The 14,927-nt window shown below is 39.1% G+C and overlaps 1 protein-coding gene across 2 annotated transcripts in view; it reads right to left on the bottom strand.

The window, feature by feature from the left end:
- LOC124139846 (gem-associated protein 5-like) overlaps nt 1-14,927 on the bottom strand; it is a 212,996-nt gene that overhangs the window by 22,776 nt on the left and 175,293 nt on the right. For both annotated transcript variants that reach the window (XR_007219116.1, XM_048388307.1), the window contains exons 19-20: nt 11,867-12,004; nt 2,013-2,160 (exon numbers count right to left, since the gene is read on the bottom strand). Coding sequence is in view for 1 of the 2 variants with exons in the window: in XM_048388307.1 (XP_048244264.1) it covers nt 2,013-2,160; nt 11,867-12,004 (286 nt within the window). In the remaining variant the exon portion in view is untranslated. The remainder of the gene's footprint in view (nt 1-2,012; nt 2,161-11,866; nt 12,005-14,927) is intronic.

Here is a 14,927-nt window from a genome sequence, read left to right as displayed (position 1 = left end):
TGTTCAATGTAGCAGGCATTAATAGTCCAACTAAATCCCAGAAGACTGTGAAGCAGTAAGCCAGGGCCATGTAAAACCAGTGGATGATAGCATGATCAGCCATCCACATTGTCTGGGTTCCATGACACAGACAGCCGGGTCATACAATGTGGCCATGTGATCCACAGTGTAGTCAGAGTGTAGTGGGAGTGAGTGAGTATGAGTTTAAGCCGCTTTTGGCAATATTCCAGCAATATCATGGCAGGGAACACCAGAAATGGGCTTCACACATTGTACCGATGTCGGGAATCAAACCCGGGTCTTCGACGTGACGAGCGAACGCTTTAATCACTAGGCTACCTGACCGCCCTGAGAAGCATGTGAACATAAGGCTGTAATCTATCCTGCAAGCCACACAAAGGATTCAACCAATGTTTGTTGTTTAACTCCACACTCAGCAATATTCCATCTGTATGACGGCAGGCTGTAAATAATCAAGTCTAGACCAGAAAATCCAGTGATTGACATCATAAGCATTGAACTATCCAAATGGGATACGATGACTGTTCAACCAAGTCAGCAAGACTGACCACCCGATCCTGTTAGTTGCCTTTTACGACAAGCGTGGGTCACTGAAGACCTATTCTCTACCCTAATTTTCACAGGTTAAAAAAACAAATAAAATATGTAAAATTATCCCTCTTCATTAAGTGGCTCTAGTTAGGGGCCATTTGCCTATTGTTGGCACAGGGGCTGGCTATGTAGGATTATCTGGCCTAAGTAGGCCACTCAATGCCCCACATACTGGGTGACCAGATTAGCTCTGTTTACACAGACAGATAACACCTTGTCCATCAAAGTGATTAGACAAGCCTGGCTTTCCACACAACACAATACTGCAATATGATAACACAGATTCGCGTATGGTGGAAGTAGATTAGCCAGATACAGCAGGACTGGCACTAAAATCAATTTCAAGTAATGTTTGCTCTTTCCAAAATGAAAGCAAAACAAGAATCACGACAAAAGCATCAAAGGTGTAGTGACATGGATGATACACTGGACATGTAAGCATAAGCATGTCCTGTGGGCATGCTGAAGGGCAATATCAAGGAACTGTACGTCAAAAGGCATTTCATGAGCATAAATGTCAGTGATCAAATACAGGATGGTGTGCGTGTGTGTGTGAGCGTTTGTGTGAGTGAGTGAGTGAGTGAGTGAGTGAGAGAGAGAGAGAGAGACAGAGACAGAGAGAGAGAGAGAGAGACAGAGACAGAGACAGAATGTCTGGGTGTGTCTGTGTCTGTGTGTGTGGGAGTAAGTGAGTTCAATGTCCTTTGGACTTTTTATCAGTAGTATCATGGCATGTCAGCTTCATTTGGGAAGACATAAGTGATGCAGGTCTGACACATTTAACACATTAGTGAAGCTCATGGCATGGCTATGGTGGATGGCAACCATGGATCATAATGTGGAGAACAGGTATTTGAACCACTGATCTCTTAGGTGACATAATGATGGAAAATGTTAGTACCAATCTGTGTTTGGAGACCAGGGCAATTTCAGCGCTCCTGTGTCCAATCATAGCTAACAGCAACTAAATAGGGTAAAAATTCACACAGGTACAAGCCAGCCAAGTGAGCCTGACTGGTCGCTCTTCCAACAATCCTCAAGTCTCTTTGTTCCTGACACTAGTATTACTATCAGTCAATTCTAACACAGTCCACTCACATATTCCACAACAGATACCAAAGATCCAGGCATACCAGTTTAGAAATGTCAATTTATGGATCGGAAATCCTCCAATGAAGGAGATCTTTGTACAAAAGAAGCAGCACTAAGAAATGTAAACTTTGCACACATATTTCAGCTTTGATCCCAATGAGAAAATTCTTATTGTTGGCCTGAACTATATGACCGAGATTAGCAATCATCTCTCAAAATAAACTACAACACTTGTGTATGATTACTGGCTACACTTATCCTAGTCTAGTCCTAGATATCTGTTACAGCTGTATGTGTGATTGTCTTACTTGAATAGTCTGTGCCGCTTGAAGAGGTCGATGGCTTCATACACCTTGTGACAGGCCAGCAGGTAGGAGGTGGCCTTGTGGTACTGACCGTCCCCCTCCAGCTGCCGGGCGTACTCCTCACACATCCCCAGCCACGTGTCGTAGGAAGCTGCAACAAACAAGCCCTTGTCTACATCTCCCACCTATACAATATAGAAGTATAGCTGAAATGAACAAGCCCTTGTCTATATCTCCCACCTATACAATATAGAAGTATAGCTGAAATGAACAAGCCCTTGTCTATATCTCCCACCTATACAATATAGAAGTATAGCTGAAATGAACAAGCCCTTGTCTATATCTCCCACCTATACAATATAGAAGTATAGCTGAAATGAACAAGCCCTTGTCTATATCTCCCACCTATACAATATAGAAGTATAGCTGAAATAAACAAGCCCTTGTCTACATCTCCCACCTATACAATATAGAAGTATAGCTGAAATGAACAAGCCCTTGTCTATATCTCCCACCTATACAATATAGAAGTATAGCTGAAATGAACAAGCCCTTGTCTATATCTCCCACCTATACAATATAGAAGTATAGCTGAAATGAACAAGCCCTTGTCTATATCTCCCACCTATACAATATAGAAGTATAGCTGAAATGAACAAGCCCTTGTCTACATCTCCCACCTATACAATATAGAAGTATAGCTGAAATAAACAAGCCCTTGTCTATATATCTCACCTATACAATATAGAAGTATAGCTGAAATGAACAAGCCCTTGTCTATATCTCCCACCTATACAATATAGAAGTATAGCTGAAATAAACAAGCCCTTGTCTACATCTCCCACCTATACAATATAGAAGTATAGCTGAAATGAACAAGCCCTTGTCTATATCTCCCACCTATACAATATAGAAGTATAGCTGAAATGAACAAGCCCTTGTCCATATCTCCCACCTATACAATATAGAAGTATAGCTGAAATAAACAAGCCCTTGTCTATATATCTCACCTATACAATATAGAAGTATAGCTGAAATGAACAAGCCCTTGTCCATATCTCCCACCTATACAATATAGAAGTATAGCTGAAATAAACAAGCCCTTGTCTATATATCTCACCTATACAATATAGAAGTATAGCTGAAATGAACAAGCCCTTGTCTATATCTCCCACCTATACAATATAAAAGTATAGCTGAAATAAACAAGCCATTGTCTATATATCTCACCTATACAATATAGAAGTATATATAGCTGAAATAAAGAAGCCATTGTCTATATATCTCACCTATACAATATAGAAGTATAGCTGAAATAAAGAAGCCCTTGTCTACATCTCTCACCTATACAATATAGAAGTATAGCTGAAATAAACACGCCCTTGTCTACATCTCCCACCTATACAATATAGAAGTATAGCTGAAATAAACAAGCCCTTGTCTATATATCTCACCTATACAATATAGAAGTATAGCTGAAATAAACAAGCCCTTGTCTATATATCTCACCTATACAATATAGAAGTATAGCTGAAATAAACAAGCCCTTGTCTATATATCTCACCTATACAATATAGAAGTATAGCTGAAATAAACAAGCCCTTGCCTATATATCTCACCTATACAATATAGAAGTATAGCTGAAATAAACACGCCCTTGTCTACATCTCCCACCTATACAATATAGAAGTATAGCTGAAATAAACAAGCCCTTGTCTATATATCTCACCTATACAATATAGAAGTATAGCTGAAATAAACACGCCCTTGTCTACATCTCCCACCTATAAAATATAGAAGTATAGCTGAAATAAACAAGCCATTGTCTATATATCTCACCTATACAATATAGAAGTATAGCTGAAATAAACAAGCCCTTGTCTATATATCTCACCTATACAATATAGAAGTATAGCTGAAATAAACAAGCCCTTGTCTACATCTCCCACCTATACAATATAGAAGTACATGTATAGCTGAAATAAACAAGCCCTTGCCTATATATCCAACCTATACAATATAGAAGTATAGCTGAAATATACAAGCCCTTGTCTATATATCTCACCTATACAATATAGAAGTATAGCTGAAATAAACAAGCCCTTGTCTACATCTCCCACCTATACAATATAGAAGTATAGCTGAAATAAACAAGCCCTTGCCTATATATCTCACCTATACAATATAGAAGTATAGCTGAAATAAACACGCCCTTGTCTACATCTCCCACCTATACAATATAGAAGTATAGCTGAAATAAACACGCCCTTGTCTACATCTCCCACCTATACAATATAGAAGTATAGCTGAAATAAACAAGCCCTTGCCTATATATCTCACCTATACAATATAGAAGTATAGCTGAAATAAACACGCCCTTGTCTACATCTCCCACCTATACAATATAGAAGTATAGCTGAAATAAACAAGCCCTTGTCTACATCTCCCACCTATACAATATAGAAGTATAGCTGAAATAAACACGCCCTTGCCTATATATCCAACCTATACAATATAGAAGTATAGCTGAAATATACAAGCCTTTGTCTATATCTCCCACCTATACAATATAGATATATTTCACACCATCAGAAGGCCTTTGGACAAGTTAGTAAGTAGTTAGTAAGTAGTAATTGATTAGTAATTGTAGTAACTGAGTGTGTGAGCTATGTTTTACACTGCTTTGAAACATAACTATGGTCTGGCAGATGTCAGAGAAAAGCCTGTTATGATACAGGTCTCAGACATTGCTGGGTATAGTGGTGACAACACCAGGGATCCTATTCAGGGTGAATCTAGGATTCTGACCCATGATCAGCGGATCCTGACATATCAGAGGGACACAACTCTCAACAATGACTTCAGTGCCTTTCACTTCCAAGACTACCGAGCAGTCAAGCCCCATTTTGAATGTGACTAAATTGTCTTTCCCCAACTGATGACATATGTCATTATGTAAATGAGTTTTATATCACCACAAAGCCTTTATGAGGGGGAAAGATTACTGCTATTATACCCTGTGAAACAAACGTGTGCTGCACATACGCTACATTACATGAGACATGACAAAGAATTGTAACAATATTTATGACAAAATACCATTTCTGCTGGAAAAAGTACTTTTTCTGTACACTAATAATGTCATTGCTTTATTTTCCTAAAAAGGATTTTAAACGATTTTTGAAAGTCAAAGGCACCATATGGTAGCCGATGTATCTTCATCGCTTCAAATGTCCACAATTGAATTCCTCTTTGAGAACAATCAGCCTATAGTGCATATCAGGTTATATTTTGCCTCGTTTCCATGGAAACAGCAAAAAACAGACTTTTCATAACAACCAGCTTAACTTCAACCTCTTTGTGGGATGATTTAACACATAAAAAAACCCATATAAAGCAAACAGTGTTTTACTTCAGCACACAAAGCCTAACAAGCATATCAATATGTTTAATGTTGTTGCAGCACAACAGACATAATGGGTATTGAAATAGCAAAGACTGCAAAAAAACCAACACACTTTCTGGCAACATGTGCAAATGTCTATTCTGATGTCTTAAAGAGCTCTTGAAACCTGTTCCAGCTACAAAATATGGACAAGAGGATTGTTGAATGAAGAACGTCAGATGGAACAAAAACACTCTCCAAAACAAGGGATGAGGTAGTATCATCAGTCTGTCAGGGGATGAGATTCACTTTCAATAATTTGGCATAATTTCTAAAGTGAGTGAGTGAGCTGGGTTTAAGGCTTTGTGAACAGTTTTGTGGTTATATCCCGATGTGCATGGTGTGAAGCCAGAAGTGATGCAGGGATGCACACTGCAGTTGCAGAGGTGTGTCCCGGGGCCGTAACAGTTAGGGCTGGCAAAAAGAACGATAATTAGAATTATCGGTGATGGGAAGAAATATCAACGATTATCAATATGAAATTTGTGTCATTGATAACATCTTCTATAAACTATTGTAATGAAATAAAGTTTAGATTTACCAAAACAGACTAGTTATTGTCAATAATGTCAATTGCTGAAGGTGGAAAGCAACTGTTTTTGTTATAACTCAAATGTCCACAAAGTAATGTGTTTCCTTGATAAAGCCTAACTTCCATTTTGAATCTGCTCTTGAAGCAAGCGCAGGCGACTAATTAATATCTGGATAACAACTCGAAAGAATGCTGTGTTACATATGTCTCTTTTGGTGCACAGAATATCATGAAATCCTGGCCAAGGAAACCCCTGTACATTAATTTTGTGATACTCTTGTAGTCCGTCCCCCCCATATATTCCAATTACAAGACTGGACATGAAAAGGAATTATTTGGTATTCCTTCAAATTAGCAGAATTAAGCAAATGAAACAACGAGTGTATACTGCATGGCTAGTTCTATATTAGGCTCATTTACAGGTTCAAAAGAAGCAATCTTGCTGAATGCACTCATCCTGGAGCGTCATGTTATCAGATCTTGAGATCAATATATGGGTCAGTGGAAACACATTAGAGATTTGTAGATGGCTTAAGGCCAATACATCTCCATGATATCATCTGTGAAGGGGGTACCACAAACACAAACATGTGTTGTTAGTTAATGTTACTTTGATTGTATTTCAGGTAAAAATGTAGTTACGTATGAAACAGCTCAATATTTGAATGCATTTGATCTTGTATACTTTTGAATCATCTCTACAGTACAGTACAGATAACACACCCAAAGTGACAAGGAAATGGCACACAAGGACGAGGATGACCTGGTTTGTGAGACTGAAGCAGCTCAACCTGTGTCCAGATGTCAGCGAATAGATTAACCTAAGGGTCACACAAATTAGGATAATGGCTATCTATTTCTGATACTCATTATTCTGTGAGAACACTTCGAATATTTCAGTCCATACATTTCTCAAAATTTAAACAAAACTCTGATTTAAATGAGGGCGGGCAATTAGGAAATGAGGTGAACAAGGTGAGGTAATGTGATTTAATGTCGCGTCCAAGATTTTTGCATCTATATAGCAATGTGCATGTATGTGTGTGTTTGTGTGGATGGCTGCTTGAACTATAGTCCTGACTAATGCCGATTTTATAGTGCCAGGCCACTGAGACACCAGGCCACTGAGACACCAGGCCACTGAGACACCAGGCCACTGAGACACCAGGCCACTGAGACACCAGGCCACTGAGACACCAGGCCACTGAGACACCAGGCCACTGAGACACCAGGCCACAGTTTAACATCAGACACAACATACTGACTGAGCCGACCATTAATGCTGAGCTCCAGGCAGGGTTACAACAAATAACATCTTTTATTGTCCTTTGATATGACGCAGGGTTTGAACCCCAAACGTTCTGCTCTCTGGGCAGATGCTCTACACTTAACCATGGAGACGCTCCAATTAGGAAATGAACATTTAATGCCCGGAAGTTTTAAATGTTTAAATATCCATGCAACTAAAGACTCACACAATCCTGAAAATAATGTGTATCAACTTTGAAAAAATGAAAGTGGCTCTTTTTCTACTGATACTGTACTGTCACTGACTTGCCACAGTGTCAACATACAACGGAGGATGTGATATGTTTCCATAGCAACTAAAGTGCCTTGTTAACCGAATGAAGAGGAAATCAATCAACCAATAACACTGCACTGATATATATTAATGAAACAAAACTTGAATAATTACAATAAAATAATATTCATATTGCCATGAAGAATGCAAAGTTTCAAATTTGGGACTGAGAATAAACCTGATGATGCTTAATGAATTCACATGCAGTGAAAAGTCAGCTTTACTAACTTTCAATCCAGTGGGTAATATTTTACAACCAATCAGACTGCAGCAGACTGACATCCCACGATCCCATCTGTGATACACCATCAACATGATGTACATGGCAATATCAAGGGAAGTAGATGGTAATACCAGGATGTAGCTACACTTTGTGTCCTAAGCGGGCATATTGGCATTGTTTGATATACCTGACAGCCAGAGACAGTCTGTTTTGCTGACAAACAGTCATTTTGAAATGTTGCACGAATGATTGTCAGGCTATTATTTCATTCCCTATAAATTACCTTAGTATTCTAGTTTTAATTCAATTAACAGTAAATGTTAAACACAATATCCTGTCATTTCCTCGTAAGTTGATATCAGTTTCTGTCCTCATATTCTATTGGCCAAATTTGATTTTCTCCAGTTGGAATGCATGTAGTTAATCTTTTAGGCTTGTACAGTTTATAAATAACAGCGCATGTACTTAATAAGTATTCCATAATGGTGAGATGCCCACTGTGTGTATGGAGCTCTGGTTAATGTTGTCACAATGGTGACGCTCTAGCTATGGGCATATGTTCTTTATCGGAGGGTTATCCGAAATTATGGGGCTGAGTTTTCAGATAGGGATGACTTGGAATTTGATGACATTTTTTTTTAATGAGTTAAAGTTACTAAGTTGCTAATCCACCAGTTTGTTATTTTCTGAGAACTAACATTAAGCTCTTCTTATGTCTACCCTTTTGTTACTTGTGTTTGTTTGTCTGGAAACATCTAATCTGGCATCATTTTACTGGTCTGGAAACTTTGCAAATAATTTTAATTTTATACACTGATATTGGGAAAAGATGGGTATCTTGTCCAAAATTGGGAATTTCTTAATGTTCTTATTTTCTTCAAATCAGATGTATTTTAACATTGCAATTAAAACATGAATGTAAATGAAATCCTATTCCTTTTAATTGTTCCTGTTTCCTGTTATCGTAGAAATCCAAGTCACCTCTACACTCCATGATATTATCTGTGGCTTTATTAACATGACTTACAGTCCTTTTGACTCCAAATGAGAACGATGAATTGCAAAATAACTCGAAATCCAGAAAAGTATATGAAACATCAATACGGTACTTGACCATGAATACCCTGTACCCAACAAAATCTGAATTTTGTTTATTTTAAGACCCATGACGAATGAAGTTCTTTAAGAAACTATCATGTAATTTTGCATAGAAATGTGTACATGACACGTAGGGGGGACATACCGTGGAAGGCACAGCGCAAGCACGCATGCACTGCACATTCTGTGGTAGGGGAAATGACAGCGTTAGAGGGGCCGTCTCATGATAATTTCAGTCGCAATCTGACTCACTCATGCCATAGATCTCGTCGTCGGAACTGCTGGTGCCTGAACCAACTGCCACTATTATAGGTTGGACTGTTGCTGGCCGTAGTCCATCTCGTGACCAATAACGTGGCTCTATCTCGTCAACGACTGTGGCCACACAACGCCTCCATGTTTCTACTGTTACCCGACCAAGGGATTCCTTTACGAGTTGTTCAATGTCTCGTAATTTGAACGTTGTGTTCGATCGTCCAACGTCACCCTTGACGATGCCTCATACCAACTCGATTGGATTCAAGTCGATGTGATAAGGTGGCAGTCGTAAGACAGCGTGACCCTGACCCTTGATGTAACTGTCAACTTTATACACGGGGTCAGGTTTCATAGTTTTGATGATTTCATAGAGCTGTGGTTTCGTCGCTCGAGAAGGAAAGGTAATGTTCCTCCGTTGCAGCCAAGTAACCATGCTCCTTTACGGTTATTAGAGATTGGAGTCTTGCTTTCTGGATCCTGCACACTATGATACGGTGCATTGTCCATGACAATGAGAGACTTGGTAGGCAAAGCAGGGACTAATTTATCTTTCACCCACTCCAGAAATACATTGCCGTTCATTTCTGTGTGGTAGTCCCTGTTGTCTTTGGCCTTGGCTCTAAAGACGAGGTCACAGTCTGGGAGAAAACCCTGACTAGCAGAACCAGCATGGAGAACTATGAGTCTTTCACCCTTTCCCATTGGTAACTTTCTACCAGACTCCTTACAGTCACCACTGTTTACCCACTGACTGCTGCCTGTGTGTGATGCATTTACCCATGTCTCATCTAAGAAGACGGACTCATATCCTTCTTCACGTTTCTGCTTGATGGTACGAAGGTAATGATTTCGGAGACGAACAATGTCAGACCGTTCACACAACACAGCCCTATTTTCTCCAGTTATCTTTTTGTATTTGTAACCAAATGTATGCAACAGCTGCCATAGTTTGTACTTTGTAACACGTAAATCATGGTCAGTTTCAAGGTGTTTCTTCAAAATTCTTAGGGACAGGAACTTATTTTCTGAGTGCAGTTTAACAATTGCACGTCTGACTTGATCCCTCTGAAAACTGTCTAATTTATCAACCTTGCATGGTTTTGACATGTTCCCTACCTCCTTGGCCTGACTATTTGTATCTCGTCGACTAACAACATTTTTAAGTTTCTGAGGGGACATACCAAGAGCTTTTGAAGTTCGTTTCAAGAATGTATTAATTGCATAAAAAGGCTTTGCTCTTTCTGCTTCACTTCTAAAGAAATCATACACATTCAACATCAACTGTTTAACATCTGCTGAGTAGCGCATCTTGTCATTGAATGAACACGGTCACTGTGTAGCACGTGCAGACCGTGCTTGCACTGTGCCTTCCACGGTTTGTCCCCCTACGTGTCATGTACACATTTCTATACAAAATTACATGATAGTTTCTTAAAGAACTTCATTCGTCATGGGTCTTAAAATAAACAAAATTCAGATTTTGTTGGGTACAGGGTATTCATGGTCAAGTACCGTATTGATGTTTCATACACTTTTCTGGATTTCGAGTTATTTTGCAATTCATCGTTCTCATTTGGAGTCAAACGGACTGTAGGTAACTTTCAATTCCAATTTGGAATTTGTACCTGACATGTGCTGCAGACTTGGGGTCGAATATCAGCCTCTCAGCATGTTTAGATAAATCTTTGATACCAACTAGATCTACTAGGATGTGTTATTGCCTTATACATGCCTATAGTACACCTTGTTTCATCTGTCTGGCATGTCGACTAAGAAACACTGGGGATTTCCTGTTAGAATACTCCCCAGCAACCTATGCTGGTTGTTTGTTTGTTGTTTGTTGTTTGTTGTTTGCCGCACTCAGCAATATTCCATCTATATGACAGCCGTCTGTAAATACTCGAGTCTGGACCAGACAATCCAGTGATTGATATCATCAGCAACGATGCAAATGGGATACGATATGCTGGTCGCTAAAGGTGAAAAAATGGATGGGGTGGTCAGGCTTCTAGACTTGGTTGACAGTGACATTATACGCCAACAATGTGGATTGTTGCACATAATAACAGTCGTCCAGACTTGATTATCTACAGGCCACCATCATATACCTGCAATATTGCCGAGTGCCGAGTGCTTATCGGGATAGTTGTATTGTGTAGACAGATTTTCAATGAAAATATATGGGTATTGAGAAACTGTATTTTTCAAATCTTCAATGACTGATTATTTATTGTCTTGTGTCTCAATCAGCGATATTCAGCGACATCATGACTGCTGTAAGACTAATCAAGTAGGATTCAGAAAAACTAGTGGTTGATAGCCTGAGCAATAACCTGCCATCAGGGTAGGATTACACACGGACATGTTAGTCAAATAGATAAGCATAAATTAAGACTTGGAATTCTTGAGGGGCAGTGTAATAGCCTAAAGATGCAGCAATTACTCGTCCTGTCTTATTTCCAGGTTTGATTTCCCACAATGTGTGAAATGTAACCCATACCAAGTGTCCATTATTTGCTAAAACCAGCGTAAGAAAACATACTCTCTCACTTTAGATATGACAACACATAAACTGTATACAATTGTGTCACAAATATATGTCAAGTATTGGTGACTTTAATCGCGAACACAAATAATAATACAATAATATAAGTTTACAGCATCCCTAAATGACCTTGAAAACAATTCAGGAACCCGAAATCAAGCTGACAAAACTCACCAAGAGGGGCAAGGCCCACCAACCAATCAGAGAGCTCTTCTCTATCTGTTGCGATCTGCAGAGCGCCCCCAATGTTGCCCTTCCATATCTCCATCTGTATGGCGTAGTCCATGCTGTCATTGTTCAGATGGTACTCGCCTGCAAACACAACATCACCTTTACTAACAAAAGCACAAAAACAACTAAATATGACCAAGGAATAGTGCTGGGATGGGTAACTTGGGTACAATGGTCCTGTGGGTACTGAGTAGGATCCTGGAACACATTGGACTACCTGAACCCGAGGTCGTTTAATGACAAGAAATCTTTATAGCTCCATTGTTACACTACAAGTTTCTTATGTTTGCATTTCTCTCTGACTATGCACACGTTCCTTCTGACTTGCATATGTTTGAGTTAAGATAAAGCTTCAGTCAACTTCAGTGTATGCATAATCAGGTCGGTTTATATGTGTACCTAAATAGTTTTTGCCAGGGCTGCAGTAAAACAGTTTCTAATCAGACATTTTGAACCAACTCTTGAGACCTACAGCAAATAACCAGGTAGGGTTGGGTAATAGAGGGGTTGGGTACCTGGGTATTAAATTTGGACTCATCCTAGACCCTCAATCAATCAAGTTGTAAACAAGGCTTTCACAATATACACACATTCATAAAACTGCCCACACAGAAAGAAGTACAATGAACGATTCCAACCATGTTATAATTGATGCCGGCTTATTGGCATCTTGCAAGCATGTATTAATAGCAACGAGGCTCCATACCACACATTGCAAAGATTCTGTAGGTTCATTTACAGCGTTTCGACAGGAGCAAGCCTCAGATCTAGGATTCTACCTGTCGCACAAGATGTCTCAAAGGTACTGAGGACCTGACAGATTGAGGGGATCTGTCAACTGACTGCATGAGTCTCTTGATGTCGTAAGATCTTTAGGAACATGGCCTGGCTCTTGCACATGACGTCCTTCACTTCGTTTTTGTCCAACTCCAGGTAAAATTCTCACATGCATTTATGCAGTTCATGGACAGCACATCAAGCATGCATAAAGTTTTCATGAACAGTGTAATTTTCTTAAAGAAGAAAAACATATTAATGATCATATGTTGATTTGGTGTGCAAGATAATTTTATGGACAGTCTGCCAACCCTCCACTGAAGTTGATTTTTTAAACATTTTTACAATGTTCACGACAAACTTCAGATGACACTTTGGTGTTCATAATTTCCCAATCAGTGAATGAAATAAGAACATGAAAGTTCATGAATCCTTCATGAGCTGTTCATGAACATTTCAACAGCATCAACATTATCCGGAGACTAAACGTCCTCCTACACAGAGGATACACCATCTATTCTAGAGATATCATCCAGATAACACCAACAGGTCCATTAATCAGGCAGGATCATAAAGCCAGCCTCCACATCTGACCAACCATTGCAAACCCCAGCCCCATCAGTCTGCCATCAGTGTACCATGGCAAACACACTGTAGTAACTACAGTGGCAACTCTAACATTCCAGTGTCTTTGTTAATTTCATTCCTGAAGCGACTTTGCAAACACTGAACTGTCGGGTCAGGGACACATATTTACAGTCCATGTACAACATCTAAAAAAGGCAATAAATATTGATCACTCCAATGCAATAACACATCAGTTGTAAACAGTGTCACACCTTTTTCAGATTGTAGCAAAGCAACAACCATCTGGCAAGAACTTCAAAGTTGGTGTCAAGATAAAATTGAAATAACACTTAATATTTTGAGGCAACAAATTAGTCTTGTTTCAATCGAATAAACGTAATAATAATTGAATACACAATCCCATTTAGAAAGTGGTCAGTGGAACAAATGTTATATTAGGGATAACACTTTCTTAGTAAAGTACAAGTACAAGTACTTTTGGGGGGTTGAGTCCCACCCAGGATTCGAACCAACACTCTCAGAGTGAGGCACCTGATCACCAGCACATGAAGTCAGTGATCTAACCCACTCAGCCTCCGAAGCTTCCACAAAAAGAAAGTCTGACAACTGGTAGTCTAGATCACATACTTAGTGTACCCCCTGACAAGTGTAAATTGGCACGGCTCCCTTGGCCAAAGTCCATGAAAACACAATGCCATTAGAAAGTGGTCAATGGAACAAATATTATATTTGGGATAACACTTGAACAAAAAATACTAGAATGTGTACTTTTCTAAGAAAGTGTTATTCCAAATACAACTTTTGTTATTATTCTAATTCTTTTCAAATTTATCCTATTTAAGTATACACCCACTAAACACACACCAACTTTCTGGTTCTAGCAGCAGGAACTACAGGTACTATCTCTTTAGAAAATGTTCATCTGTCTTTAATAGATGACTTTAACAAATACTGGTCAATGTGTCATAGCCTACCATTATTTACAATGTAAGGTCATGCAAAACTATACATTATTATTGCAATTAACATGTAAAATGTAATCATGTGCAACCCAGTACAAAAATGGATCACTGTTTCTTGACATGGTCACAAGTACATTGAAACAAAAACAAATGTTTATTGTCAGAATATTGATACTGGGTATATATCAGACATGACTATCTCACACAGGAATATTTAATAAGCACTGCTTAACCTTTTCCCTCTGTGTACAGTGTCACTCATACTATATCTGTGTAGTTTGGCCTGAAGACTGATAGTATTTCCTTCTCGCATCCTCCCATTCACAACCTGTACCAGATAGCAGTGATCACTCATCACGGCGTGCAGTAGATGGGATCTTCATACTGTGTTCAATACCATTTATCACCCTGAGGCATATGTGGGGGCTATTTCTAATACTTTTAGAAACAAACAAATAATGTATTTAATATAGTAATGATAACCTAAGGCATGTCACACGATATGTGGGGGCTATTTGGAAAACTAAGTATTGTTGATGGCACATCATTTGGTATTTTGTCAACATTTTGTAGACTGAGTGAGTCCAGGCCTCACAAACACAAGGTTAAGTGGCTGTTTGATTGTCAGTTGTTTAACGCCGCACTCAGCAATAATCAAGCTATTTGACGGCGGTCTG

The sequence above is a fragment of the Haliotis rufescens genome, unplaced genomic scaffold (genome assembly GCF_023055435.1).
Source record: "Haliotis rufescens isolate VD_foot unplaced genomic scaffold, xgHalRufe1.0.p SCAF_7, whole genome shotgun sequence".
Classification (NCBI taxonomy): Eukaryota; Metazoa; Mollusca; class Gastropoda; order Lepetellida; family Haliotidae; genus Haliotis; species Haliotis rufescens.
This window is presented reverse-complemented; position numbering and strand designations above follow the sequence as displayed.